At 36.5% G+C, this 14807-nt stretch overlaps 1 protein-coding gene across 2 annotated transcripts; it reads right to left on the bottom strand.

Moving 5' to 3' along the window:
- Positions 1-1168: 1168 nt before the first annotated feature.
- On the bottom strand, positions 1169-12399 carry LOC116246026 (NAD-dependent protein deacylase SRT2). Of its 2 annotated transcripts, XM_031617701.2 has the most exons (11): positions 12147-12399; positions 10927-10969; positions 9578-9848; positions 9388-9453; positions 8414-8459; positions 6756-6916; positions 6541-6670; positions 5776-5940; positions 3731-3858; positions 1917-2016; positions 1169-1597 (listed from the first exon to the last, which is right to left on the bottom strand). In XM_031617701.2, the coding sequence occupies exons 1-11, from the start codon at positions 12174-12176 to the stop codon at positions 1541-1543; spliced, it is 1197 nt and encodes a 398-aa protein (XP_031473561.1). In that variant the 5' UTR covers positions 12177-12399; the 3' UTR covers positions 1169-1540. The 2 variants fall into 2 exon arrangements, with proteins under 2 accessions (XP_031473561.1, XP_031473563.1); XM_031617703.2 differs by lacking the exon at positions 10927-10969.
- Between the last annotated feature and the right edge of the window lie 2408 nt (positions 12400-14807).

Below are 14807 nucleotides of genomic sequence, written 5' to 3'. Positions count from 1 at the left end.
TAGGTTGAAACAACACACCCTTAGGTTGAGTTTGTTTCACCCCAACTCTAAAGTCTATGAATTTAAGCTCGGACTCATCTCAATCTTACCTTAAATCCATGGCTTTTAACATGTAGCATGCATTTGAAATCCATACTATTGAGATCGTCTCTCAAATACCTTTTTATGAAGCTCATCTCTCAAATAGCTTTTGTGCAGCTTCAGATTTAAAATCCAAAGCTATCCAACACAACCTTAGAAAAGATATCCATATATAACTTGAATTATTTCCATGTACCCTATGCTCCTGGGTTGACTGGACATCATTTGTTCCGATTCACTTGGCCAAAAGGAGGTGTTCTGAATCTTTGTAGTAACTGAGTCTACTGGTTTCCACTCAATTTTATTTGCAAAGTAGGTAGGACGACACATTGTTTTGAGTTTCTAAGCAGTACCATTTATTTTTAAATTTATTTTATTTTCAGGCCTACCATTGATAAATAATTTAGAAAGGCCTACTTTTTGACATTTTTCTAATAAGAAGCGACACTTTTCATAAAATACAAAAACGTGAACTGAAAGTGTAAAACTTTTTTTTTTTGCAATATGAACTTTTTCACTAGTTTGTTTTTTCACCGTCTTAGGTGACATTTTTTGTTTCTCAGGTAAATGAAAGCTTTATAACAGGGCCTTATTTGAAGCTTTATGAAAGGGCACAAAATTGCAAAAAGAAAAAGAATTGGTTCCTTTTTCTTAATTATAGGGAAAATTTTATGCTCAAAAAGGGAAAAGTTCCTTACTTTTTTTTTCCTATTTTAATGCTAAACCTCATAGGCAAGGGGACGAAGGACGTTTCAAATTTTTCTGGTGGTAGATCATAATCCTCTGGCTCAACTGAAAAAATAAATAAAAAAAACCCCGAGGCAGGAAGAATGGGGACAATGTCAGCCTCTCGAATAGCCAAGCATCTAATCTTTCAAAAAACGACAAATCCTGGCAAAGGCAATTTTCAAGTCAAAGTTCAGTCCTACGGTCCTATCTTCCTCTGTGCAAGTGAACTTTGGCATCAAAGTTGAATTCGACGAGAATTTCCTGAGTTGAAACACACAGGATCTAACAGGTCCTATTTGCAGAACGGTGGGGAAATAAAACACATAAAACCCCTCACAACATATAAGCTTGTATAATCTTCTACCTGAAAAGATTGGAAAATCGATTCATTTTTTGATAAAAATGGTTTAGACTTTAGAGTCATAGCAAATTAACAAGTTGATCCTTGGTCAAAACCCATTATCAACAGTTACTGCTACAGCATTGAAGATGGGACGCGCCCACGAGAACTGGACGCAGAAGATGGTCTACGTGCACTCCTGCAGAGACTTTGCAAAATGAACACATGCCAGGACATGACCATCACATTCAGCCACAACATACATCAATATGTACAACACATTTTACATTGCGGCCGGGTTATACAGATGATGAATTGCAGGCACAAAATTGCGGCACTACCATGGGGACACGGACTGTTAGGCATCTTCCAGTCGATGAAAGATATAAATTAAGGCTGCACTGCTGGTATGCTCAGAGACCCCATCTGAAGCAACCTAGGTAGTATCTGTCATCACAAAAAGAGCAGAGATGCTGAGTTAAAAACAATAAACAACTGCCCAACTTCACGTGAAAATTGGCTCGGCAGGAAGGAACATCAGCTATGTGAGAGAATTAAAGCACTAGTAGATTGAAGCCATGAATAGAGGACTGACGAGTGACCACCATCTTGTAGAGAGCAACTCAGTGTTCTCAATGCAACTTCAAGCCACAGAGGAGTAGGAGTTGGAATTATGAGGAACGAACAGATTTTGGAACCCAGACAGCAAACAAGTTGTTTTCCTCATTAAATTCCTCTTCCCCCAAAAACAAGAAAAGAAAAATACCTCCCCACATCTTGCTTTAATTTTTAATGACACCATATCATCGGCTCTTGTGGGACCGATATTGACAATAGCAGTAGATGCGCCGGCTTCATGAGCAGCTCTGCATGCAACAGAACAGACTAAGCACATGAACATAGCAATCTTGCTAATATTTGACGAAGAAAATAGACAAATGACACTGTGCATCAACACAAAGCGGTGAACTGGAAAAAATTGAGACACAATGAAATGGATTTGTTAATCATTAACAAGGAAAAAAGGTCAGAAGACTAAAAGATTTACATCCAGCAGAAACATTATAGCATAAAAAGCCACACTGCAAAATTCAGGCGGATGTTTTGTCGACAAAATGAAATCAGAATTAATACCTGTGATGCCCAGAAACAGAACAGAATTCAGAAGATAACACCATCATGTGCTCATTAAACCTAATAAAAGCTACTAGCCATCTTATCCAACATTTGGCCAACAATTCATTATAATGTTTCTCAAGTGCAATCTATTTCAAAACGAACAGGACAAGGCATTGTTTCATCCACTTCTTTGGAAGCACATTAATGGATCTAAATTCAACTAAATTCATCAATCAAACTGATCTAAGATTTTGCACCAAACTTGAAAGAAAAGGCCGCCAATTGTATTTACCGAAAGAAAGTAAGTGACGTCAGTAGATAAAAGACTTTCTTTTTTCTATTTTTCAGACAGGCAAGCTAGGGCAGGCTAATCCTATCAGTACCAGATTTATACCCATAAAGATGTATGTCAAAGGTTGAGCTCTTGAGCTTCTTAACTCTTGTTGGTGACCTTCAAATTACTTATTGGTTGGGATGAAATGGATTCTCTAGTTGTGCAGGCCTGTAGATAAGCCAAGAAATCCTTGTTTGAGTTTCACATTCTAATCTCTAGAACAAACGATTGTCCTCAGGTTTTCAATTGTGAAAGATTAATATTCCACTGGGTTCTGAACTGTACAAAAGGAATAGAGGGAAACAACTTCAGAAATTTCTGAAACTATCGTGCAAGTAAGTGTCAGTTGCAGATCTTTCATCCAGCTTAGAACCACCTGCAAATTGCTTATATCTTCTGCATATGGATCACTCAACCAAAAATTTCAGACCTGATCTTTCTTATTTTCCCTCTCCCTTTGCAATAGGTACCCGGGAACTGAGTGTATTTTAACAAGGCTTCATGACTTCAATGTAAAGCACTATCATGTGCACGAGTCAACTATTTTCCTAATCAATTTAACCCAAAAGTTGGGCACTAAAGAGAAACAAGATATGATGCTGACTACGTCTCGTATCAGGAAACAAAAATGCATCTAATGAATTTATCAGCATTGAGATCAGAACTCAAGCATCACCTACTAACCATGAACTAACTAGATCGGAATTGATGAACCTCAGGACTGACATGTTAATCATTCTCATCTGTTCCAGCTTCATGCATAGCAAAAACCAACATGATCCGATGGTCTTTCTTTGTCACAAAAAAGACCCTAAAATGAATTCCTCTACCTCCAGAAGATGAACATGCTTAACAAAGGAACTTCAATCCACCAAGCAATCACTCCATACTGTAGTAAGAAAATGCCATCGTTTTTGTTTACTTTCAGTAATATGAGTTTTACCCAACATACAAGGTACACAAATTGACAGTGGTTTTTCTTTTTTGAGTCCCTTAGAGAGAGGTTTTTAATATTTTATATCAATCAATGTGCCACATTGGAGAAATTAAGGCTGCTCATATTGGGTGATGATAAAACTATACTCCCTTATCAAGGATTCAAAGAAAATTAATCATAACGTATTCACCTGACAAGCCGATAAGCAGACATTGTCATCACAGATGACCCAACCACTAGTAAAGCATCACAGCTTTTCGCACCTTCCATGGCTTTGTCAGCTCTATCCTTTGGAACGTTGTCTCCAAAGAAAACAACCTTCAACAATTCAAAATTATAAAGGAAATATTAGCTCAAGATTATCTCTAAACGTAGCCCCAGTCTCTTAGATGCATAAGCACACCTTTGATGTGAAACATATTTACAGTCAGCATATTAAACAATGACACGAACATTAAACCTGAAAACTATGAAGAACAGAATGAGATGCAATATATGAGCAATACCCTATTATTTTCCACTAAAATTTCACTAATAGAAAGTCAAATTTACTCCGGTTTTTCCATATGATGTGCTGATAGCAAATCCTAAGATGCATCCTTTCCTAGAATCTGGTATCGTATCATGCTTAATCTCTCACTGTTTCCCTCTGGAGTCTGGACTAACTCCAGAGCCCAAAGGTTAGCATTTTCTCCAGAAAAGGCAACTTGGTGCACAACTCAGGCTAGTTTATTGGTAGTCACAAATACTATTGGCAACTGGGCTCCCTACTGGATCAGCTCATGTGAACCCAATGACTCAGATGAGTCAATTTGGTGACTCAGAGGCTTTATGTATTAAAAATGAATGACATAACGTAAAAACCAAAAATTAAACGTACAAGTAATTTTATCACGTAAATAATAGTAATAAGTAAAAAAAAGGTCCGCTATATTTATGATGATACGACCATAAATAGAACAATAGAATAAAAGATTACTTTACATTTCACAGCTCAGTTGACTTGGCCAAACTCAACGATAAAACTTAGTTCACTCAGCAACGTTTGTCGCTTTGAGCAAGTCAAACTGTTGACTTGACCAAGTTTGGTCATAAGCAAGTATGAAGACTTATTTTCAGTTAGTTAGAACTGCAGCGAAGTCAATTTGGGTAAGTCAATTCATGGCCTACCCAAGTTTGCCAGCCATCATCCAGCTTGCCTTACCATTGCGGCTTGGCTGAAAGCAGCCATAGATTTGCAACTTGGATTCCTTACATTAATGAATTCCAATGGAGCTTTTTATGCCTTCACAGTATGGTTGCATGATTTGCCAAGTGAGCAACTTGCACAATTGTTAGGGCATTTTGAGAGATCCATTAGAAACTTCAAATGTGACAAGAAGCTTCATTACAAAACGCTTGGTGATATCCTTCAGACAATACGTCATTTAGAACTATAATACAGCAGTGTAAGAAAACCAAGTGTCACATAGAAAGCCTTTAATTGGAAGTACAAAAGTCTACTCAAATGAATGAGAGATTGTTTTTTATTATGACTTTATCCCATCAACTTTCTTGAAAGTGCTGAACTAGATGAATGTTGACCTCTGTAAAAGTTGGTGATACCTGAAGTTTCTTGTTCATACCATATCAGCAGTTATTGACTATCAGCCATTATTGAAATTTTTATTTTTTCGTATACTCAGAAACAACAAATTGAACACTATAACTGTAACTATGGTGTGGGTGGTGCCTATCTGATGTTTATGTTTCAAAAACTTCTACTGAAGATTGAAGAGAAGCTCTTTCAGGACTAATTCCATTATTAGAGTGCACCTAGGCTTAAGTGATCTCACATATATTTTTCTGGAAATCATGACAAACCAATTCAAAAGTAGTTAGGTTAATTTACAAGTTGATGCATCTCCTAGCACCGGTTCGGATGGCTTTTTTTAACTGGACCAAACACATTCTACAGAGAAAAGAAAATTCACAATAAGCAAAAATCCTGACATTGCCAGCTACTGCAACGTTATTTAAACTAACAACTAGAGATGACTTTACTAAAGCAATTTCTATCTTATGCTCAAATCTAGCACTTTCATGTGGGGCAGAAACATTTTACGACCCATGGTTAAAATTATAGCCAATGGACAAAGCAAACCCTATACATCTTCCCAGAATAAGAAAGTATATGCATTTAAGCTTAAAATATAAGCACATTGTAAAATTTCCAACTTTAATGGAGGAACTCACATCGGGTTTCAATGTTCCATTACATTGTTGGCAATTGGGAATTTGGAACTTGTCCTCCCAAAATTTCTCGTCAACATCTATATCACCATCAGGCCGTTGAATCATTCCAATATTTGCATCTGAACCAGGATCTCCATCTTCCAAATGCTCAAGTGCTGAAGCCCACTGCAAAAAGACATCAGTCTTCATGCTCAACAGTTTAACAAGACTAATCAAGAAAAATGGTTGTTTGGTGTTGGGGGGAAGGGGGAGGGGAAGGAGGGGAGACATAAAATGACTAAGGAAAAACACTAAAGAAGTCTTAAATATAAGCATGAATTAGAAACATAAAATGTCAATGAACTTTAAAAGGCCTAAGGAAAAGGAAACATTGAAGATGCTGAAGCCTATTATGTGAAAAAGGATACAGACTGCATTTCCACATCCGTACATCCTACATAATTTTAACTGCCCGAGACTCCTTGTGTCTTGAAGCATCAAAATAAGTATGGCTCCCCTTTAAGTGTACAAAGAGAGTAACCAGCTGACTTTCTTTGCTTACATGTAGTTTCCAGTTTGAACTTACAACGTTAAATGCAAGAATTGGATCAAGTGTATTGGCTAATCATGCATTTGTGGAAGTAATGATCTACGTGGATACCATGTCCACTGTCCACTGAACTCCTACCTAGGAATTTAGAGATGCTAACTCATACAACAGATTATTCTATAATTTTCCACCATTTTCCACAGCAAAGAAAACATTGAATTGTACTAATGTCAGACCAGTGGATTAAGAGACCGGAGTTGGTCCTGGAATAAATGGCGGCAGAAGGTATGACCGCATTCCAAACAAATGACAGAATATACAGTCCCATGCAATTCAAGTGCACTGCTTCCAGCACGATGATGTAATCTGTGAATAAGAAAAAGGAAATATATGAAGTGAAAAGGTCCTCCCTGACATCCCACATCAAAAGAAAAGATTCTACTGCTTTTACCTGTCAACATTTTGTGTAACCATAAAATCCAATCGACCAATTCTTTCAAGTGAAGCTAGTGCTATATGAGCTGCCCCAGGCTGTGCCTTTGTGAATCTTCTCCACCCAGCATAACTCCTTGCCCAATACCGCCTACGAGCTCGACTTGATCGAACAAATTCCTGTAAGTGCAAAATTTTTCAATGGAGTTCATGTGGAATTTAAACCTATATTTTAGCTGGAAAAAAAAAAAGAAAAAAAGACTCTGTACTTGGATGAAAATAGCATCTCATATTCAATCACTGCACACACAACACCCTATTCTAAGCAGCCCTTTTGTGCATCATGCTCCAACACATCTAAGATTAAGCAATGACCAAATAGGAAAACAACATATATCTGAAGCTAAAATTGCAAAAACATGTACATGGCAGTAATGGACACACAGTAGTAAGGTTATTTACCCATTGGGACTCCTCAAGAATCAGCTTACCTACAGCGTCACAACTTTCCATGAAAAAGGCACTTTTGCCAAACAGACTACATTTTTGTCATAAGACATGCCCAACACCATGCAGAATGAGCTACATTACGAAGACAATGATCATTAAAGCAAACAATTTCAAGTTTCAAATGTTTCTGGATCAATTAACTTTGTCTTGTCTTGAAAAATAAGCTGGAAACAGGCCAACCAGTCAAAAAAGTTTACAAAGATGAAAGAACTATTCCAGTCAAATAACAATGATAACCTCATCTTGAGTACAGGAAAAGAAAAAAAAAAGTATTATATCTCAACCTGTCCTTTTTTTACTGTTATTACTGTAAATAAAGAAAGAGAGAGACAGAGAGAAGAAAATTTTGAATAAGAGAGGGTGCTTTTGGGGCTTGTGTTGGAGCCACACCCATGTCCGTGCCCACACTTATGTCACGTCGAAGTGGGTGCTGCCCCTTTTTTGAAGAGTCCATGTGACATAAATAATATTTTAAATAAATTAGGTCACATAAAATGTTCAAGTGTGTTGTCATTACGATTTCTCAAGATGACCAGTTGAAGGAGACTATGATTAATTACCCTAAAAACAGGATTGGTTTGACTTTAGGTACGATGTTTTTCTGTTTTCTTTCAGTACCTTATTCACCTTAAAGACAAAAAACAATCTCCCTAGCATAATCCTGAAGATAATTCCGTTCCCACAGAACATACACATCAAGAAATCAAATAGTTTCCATAAGAATGTGGTAAAGAGTGTCAAAATTTTTATGAACCAAAAGAAAATTCCACACTACCACCAGCTTCAACCCATTCCAATTCCATATAGGTCTCAGCACTTACAGGCATCGTAAGCTTGCTCACTAATGCTGCAAGCTCTCAAGAAATAATAAATTTCATTATCAATGGAGAATAATTGCATATCTTGAATGCTTTTCATTTAAGTTGCACATTAATTCATAAGGCCATCATGACACTAACTAGACCAGGAATGCCAATGCATAAGATCACAGGGGAACAAAAAAACTTAAAAAAACTAACGTCATAAACTGACATCTTAAACGTGGTAAAACTTATGGCCAGTGAAAATCAAATTCCTCAAATACAAAACTTTCGCTAGCAATAAACTAAAAGAAATCAAAACAGACAACTATGAAAGTAGAAACAACTCATCATTTTAAAAACACACCTGATGAGTCATTGGTTTGTATCCAGAACTGTATGCGCCATTCGGACTGTGACAGAGTCAAATCAGTCTAATGAATACACAGGAAAGTTCATGGATGAAGATCAAAACATTAAGAAAGAGGTTAAAAATGATACCAAATATGAAGACTTGTGTAAATGTATGGAAGCCTAACTCTTAGTCACACATGGCAATTTACCTTTTATATATCTAATAAGCAGAAGAAAGTGAGCTGCCCTAGAGGTCATATTTCATATGATCTCTGTAACACGGGTACTGCTCCAAAGGAGCAGTACCAGCACCGTAACAGTATGACACCAGTACGGGTACGGGTACGGCTCGGGTGCGGCGTTGACCATGTCGGGTACGGTCAAAGTACCCGAGGTCGAATCCAACCATTTTTAGACTTGGTCAAAGTTGACCGAGTCCAAAATGGTCCACTGCACGTTTTAAAAAACCATTTTTTCCCCTCTCTCGTACGATGCCTTTGCCCTCTTGCCTTTCTCATCCTCTCGCCTCTCCTCCCCCTCACCCTCTCACCCTCTCACCTCTCCCCCCCTTGCCCCTCTCGTTCTTTGCCTTTTCGCCCCTTGGAACTCCCAAATGACAGATTTTTTGTCTTGAAATTCTTAGTATCTACAAATTTTGGATCATGATTTAATGATTCATGAATATGCTATTTTGTTTGTAATTTTTTTGATATATATATATGTGTGTGTGTGTGTGTGTGTGTGTACAGCCGTACCCCCGCACCCAAGTTTTTGGAAAATGATTGGTACCCGTACCGGCACCCGCACCCGTACCTATGTGACATAGCATAGAATACTGATTTGAATAGAGGATTAACAAACCTAATAAATGCAGTTCTCAAAATATATTCCAGACAACAAATATATCCAATAATATATAGTCAAATATATAGTCACCATCTACTAATTTGGTTTTTAACATGAAGAACTATAGAAACTAAAAACTACCTTCTATAGTCAGGAATCCCACACTCAGTACTCATTCCTGCTCCGGTCAACACCATAAGCTTATGACTGCAATCCTAGTTAGTAAAAGGATTCAGGGATATTAGGCAACCCATGTATACAAAAACCATATCTAGATAAGTATCTTAGACAAACAAACTAAAACTAAAGAAGACGTTTCCAGAAAATAGACCTCTTATCAATAAATTCATGCAAAAGGTTAATGTCTTTCGCACTAGGAGGGTCACACGGAGGAACCAACTTTCTGTCTTTCAAAAAAGCTCCTACAACCTTCTTGTCATTGACTGTAGCCAATACAGGCTTGGGGGATCTGTACTGTGTTGTCATAGACTTGGCAAAGCATATCTTATAAGTAATATTTCCACCGTAAAGGCCAGAAAATGGTCCAACCTTCAAACCCAAGAATGGTAACAAATTGAGATGAATTCCCATGCACCTGCCAGCTACAGGCCAACACCAAGGAGATCAATGGTGACATAAGCATATTGGTAAGATATTAAAAATGATAAGAATAAAGAAAAAGTAAAGTGATTGTAGAAACTTTCATAAACAAAACTAAAGTTTTGATGACAATATAAAGCACGACAAGGTTTTGATATTTTTAAAAGCACCCGAGTTCTGGACTGCTAACCAAAAACAACATGGGTTATCTTAGATACAAGATAATGAATTAAATGACTAGAGAACCCTCGAAGTTACCTTGCTTTCTTAGTCTTGATTATTGAATTTACATGCTGCATGTTTTCTTCGCCTCTTTAACAATTAACATCTACAGCCTTGTAGTAATTCGACTTGCTTCATCATCCTTGTTGTCAAGAATCTCTCTCTCTCTCTCTCTCTCTCTCTCTCTCTCTCTCTCCCTCTCTCTGTGGCTAGTAGTCATCTGTCGCTGACTATCTTCTCCTTTACCATCCCAATTCCTTGATGAAGCTTTTTTTACCTTGCCCTATCCAAGAGAGAACATATCCACAGGCTCCTCTATGATGTCGACTGCATTCTGTGGTGGTTTTTAAGAGGACAGTTTTTCGTTTTAATTCAAATCGACCAGGCATATCTTGTCAATTCTTTTTTAGTCAGATCGCTGGAAATGCTTGGTTGTTCCTTCTTCTCATGGGCACCATTTTAGGAATCATTATTCTTTTATGTTTAATGGGCAAAAAAATTTACTTCTACTACAAATAGACATTTTGCGCTAAGGGGCACTATTTCAAAAATTTTCATATCTTAAGGGGCACCAATACATATAAATACACAAAAGTTGAAGACATCCATATGAAATTTAAAAAATTTGTGTGCTGGTCTAGGTAACTGTCTATACCAGCGTACATGTAGCTCCATTACTGACCTGAAAAGCATCGGGTGTCATTACCAATAATGAGACCTTAGTTCGTTTTTCCGATTGTAATATCTGGTTGTTCTTTTGAAATTTTTCCAAATAATCATAAGATACCATATCCATGATCAATTTTTCCTTTTTATTGTAAATGACATTCTCAGCCAATCCAAAGAAAAAGGGCTTACCCTCGATGGCTCTTCCAAAGACTCTTTCACAACTCCTAAAAAGCTGCATGGTAATGGAAGCAGTAAATAAATTGCCATTGATACAGTAAACCCTTTAGCTTGAAATTCCATATGCAGACTACATCTTAAGCTTAAACTCATGCACAGGGAACTTTAAATTTTTGTAACAATATCAGTTAGCAAGTAACTTGCCTCAAGCATCATAAAGAAATTATTAACTAATGTTTATTATCACCATTTTGTTCCTCAGTATGACTAATTATCACTAATAAGCACCACCAGACAGCTCCTCAAAGTTTGGTAGATAAAAACAACACAAAAGGTACGAAGGAAAAAAAAATAAATCATACTCATTTGTGCCACGGACAAGTTTATGTAATTGAAACGCCTTGCAGGATTTATTCAAATGTGAATGGTCCAGCAATCCTCATACCTCATTTTGCAACCAATTCTATGTAATTGAAGTTTCTTGGAGGATCTACTCAAATGCAAACAGTCCATAAATCCTGAACTTTGTACTGGAAAAGGGCGCAGTTATGAAATTTGAAGATAAAACATATCATGCATGTTTAAACGAACAAATGTATATCAAATATAGCAGACTGCCGTTTACGATCTTGGAGATCACATTTTGGAACTTGGAATTTAGACCACGGTGGCAATTCTACGGTGGAACTTATGCACTTATCACTTTCCGCTACAGGGTTACCTAAGCTGTCACTTCAACAATTTGTTTGGCCGACATGCGCCTGCTTTATGCCAATATCTTGGGTTCACCATACCCATAAAAACTTACTCAAATCTCCAACCAAGACATTCTCTTTACTCTTTGTCTACACCTCCAATAACGCATTTCATGCACCAAATTGTGCCGCTTCACACGATAAATTGATAGAAATTACGGAAAGTAAGTAACACCTCCAATAACGCATATCACGCATCAAATTGTGCCGCTTCACACAATAAATGGATATAAATTACGGAAAAGTAAGTAACTAACTGCTCCCCACGAAAGGATTTTGAGTTCCAAATGGTTCCCATTGAATGCCAGTAGTAGGGCTTCCCTTTCTAAATGAACTCAAGATTGTGGTTAGGATTTTTTCTCAGAAAACACGCAAATGAACCAGTGAACACAATAACTCACTACCAAGAAGAAGAATAATGGAGGAAATCATCACATAAGATAGCGAAACAGGAATGAATAGCAAGGGAAAACTTACCCTGCCAGAAGGATTAAAAGACACCGCCATTATATCCCGGGACGAGAGGAAGGTGGGTACGTGAAAAAGGAAAAAGGGGCTCTCTTCAATAGTATTTGTTAAATGGTCAGTGAGAAGTCCAATACCATCCACGTTAGCAATCTCCCCTCCGCATTTTCTGTTTTGTTCTCGGCGAGCAAAAATTCTACAACCGCCATAACTTACTAACAGGGGCTTAAGCTGCGGATATTTGTAAGAAGCCTCCCAATGTTAGAGTAAGGAAATATGCTCCATCGGCCATCTCCAACATCAGCTTTGGCAAAAGAAATTATATAAGGTCTTTCGTTTATCATTTTCTATATATACTCTAATTAACCTCCGTCATCTGATCTAATGATGGTCAAAAAGAAAATTGACAAGAAAAAAATGATAAGCATTTTTGTCATCTAGTATTAATTCACATATTTTCTTTTTTCCTTCAATCATTCATCTACTTTAGAAGAAAGACCTTAATTATATGGTTGGGTGACCCTATCTCTATGATTGGATGGTTATATTTTTATGTGTTACAAAAAATCATCGCAAAATGTGTATTTTGTTATTAGAAACAATGGCCAAGCAATTCTCTGTCGGAAATGCACATTTTTGCCGAATGGCTAAACATTAAAAGTTGTCTCACTGAATATATTACAAAATGTTGTTGCAAGCACTTGTTGCACCATAAGGCTTTGTTAATATTCATGCTAAGTACATTACAAACTTTTGTTAAAAGAACTTGTTGCATTATAAACCTTTGTTAATATTTGTAGCCGTATATTTTTAACTTTCACCATTGATTAAACAAACGATAAATTGCCTCTCAGTTTGAAATTATTTAATTAATAGTTATGAACTTATGAATGAACATGACCTGTTGTGAGTAACAATGCAAACAAAAACAGTTTTGACCGATAACCATTTTAAAAATATCAATCATTTTTTGTTATTTAATATTTAAAATTGTTTATTGATTAGAAAATGTCAAATAACCTGTTATAAATCAACACGGGTCCGTGCTCATAAGCCAGTTTTGCACTAAGGTAGCGTTTGCCAGCACTAGGATTGAAATCTTGGGATTCAAATCTCAGGTTTTGAATACAGGAATCAGTAGAATGGGGATTTGCATCTCCATTCCAAAATGTGGGCGCGTTTGTTGAACTTGGATTATGATCCCCTAGATTTCCATCTAGTGTTTGTTGACAACATGGAAAAAAAAAATTGGAACATTGTCTTAGTTTTTAAGTAACAAGTTTTTCAGAGCTTAAATTCTCATTGGTCTGCTTTATTTTGATTTCCATTTTATAAATTTGGAACGTTGTATAAGTTTCCAAGTGTTTTGATTTTTTTCAGCTCGTAAATCTTAAACTTTCTTATCTACAATTCCATGTTCGAATAAGTAGGAATTGAAAAGTGTTTGGAAATCTTTAATTTCAAAACAATATGGGTTATGGATATCCGAAGAGGACCCAAGTCTCTCTCCCTTTCTCTTGCTCCCAAGGTTTAGGATTTTTTAGGATCTAGCTGAACTTATAGTCACTTTCTTTAAATTAAGAGGGTGTTTGTCAACGTTTGCTATCTAAAAGAATAGTGAATCAAACTGATGACTTGTTTTTCATCGGCCCATCAGCTTGACCAACTATGCTATGTTGTTTGTCAACGTTTGCTATCTAAAAGAATAGTGAATCAAACTGATGACTTGTTTTTCATCGGCCCATCAGCCTGACCAACTATGCTATGTCCCCTGAAAGCTGGAAACAATATTACACTTGAACTAATAAAATGAACATTACTAAAAGAACAGAAATAGTGAATGGTCGGCTTAACTCAATCCGATTGAAGTTGGCCTTGTCTCATCCCAGGCTGACTCATATGAGCTTCCTAGCTGATATTCGTCAAATAACTTGTTGGAACTGTTATGAAAATAATTTGCGTTTTTATTTTAAAGTAATATAACTTTCTAAACCAGTTTTATTGTGCATTACTGAGAATATTGAAAGAGCAAAAAACATGCAAAGCTATTGAAGAGTATTGGCAAAAATCCAGAGAGAGAAAGATTTGGCATACTGGGAACATCAAATCTTGAATTCACAGTTCACGTTGGCATGGTTGGACATAAATTTATCATGCCACATGAAATAGGAAAAGATATGAGCGATTTGACAAATCGTGCAATGCTTTCTTTAGGGTTTATTTTCCAAGATGAATCTAAAGATTTGGCATTATAAAAAGACATCGAACTTTTGTGGCGACTGTTGAAATATACTTAATTTTTTTTCATGGTTAATGGGAAGGAACCATGAGGCTGTTTTGCCCTTTAAAAATGAAACATTTCTATCATTGTAGATATATTTAAGTTACTGTAGGATAATTTCTAGCATGAATAAAGAGAATATGTTCAGCATTCAATTAATTTATATTTAATTTATTAACTAGATACATGGATTGAGTTAATTATGTAGAACATTAAGATTTTTTTTCTAGGTCTACCGTTTGCCTATTATTGAGGAAAAACCACTTTTTCGCCACCTTTCAATACAGTCTGCAGTTTGGATTAATGTTGTCATCTAAATCCTTCTTAACTCGAGAAATGGAAAGTATCAGCTGCAGTTTTTTAATATTTCCCTCAATTACTAGATTATGTAA

The sequence above is a fragment of the Nymphaea colorata genome, chromosome 1 (assembly GCF_008831285.2).
Source record: "Nymphaea colorata isolate Beijing-Zhang1983 chromosome 1, ASM883128v2, whole genome shotgun sequence".
NCBI classification, from domain to species: domain Eukaryota; kingdom Viridiplantae; phylum Streptophyta; class Magnoliopsida; order Nymphaeales; family Nymphaeaceae; genus Nymphaea; species Nymphaea colorata.
Note: the sequence above shows the minus strand (reverse complement) of the source record. Positions and strands in the feature narration are given on the sequence as shown.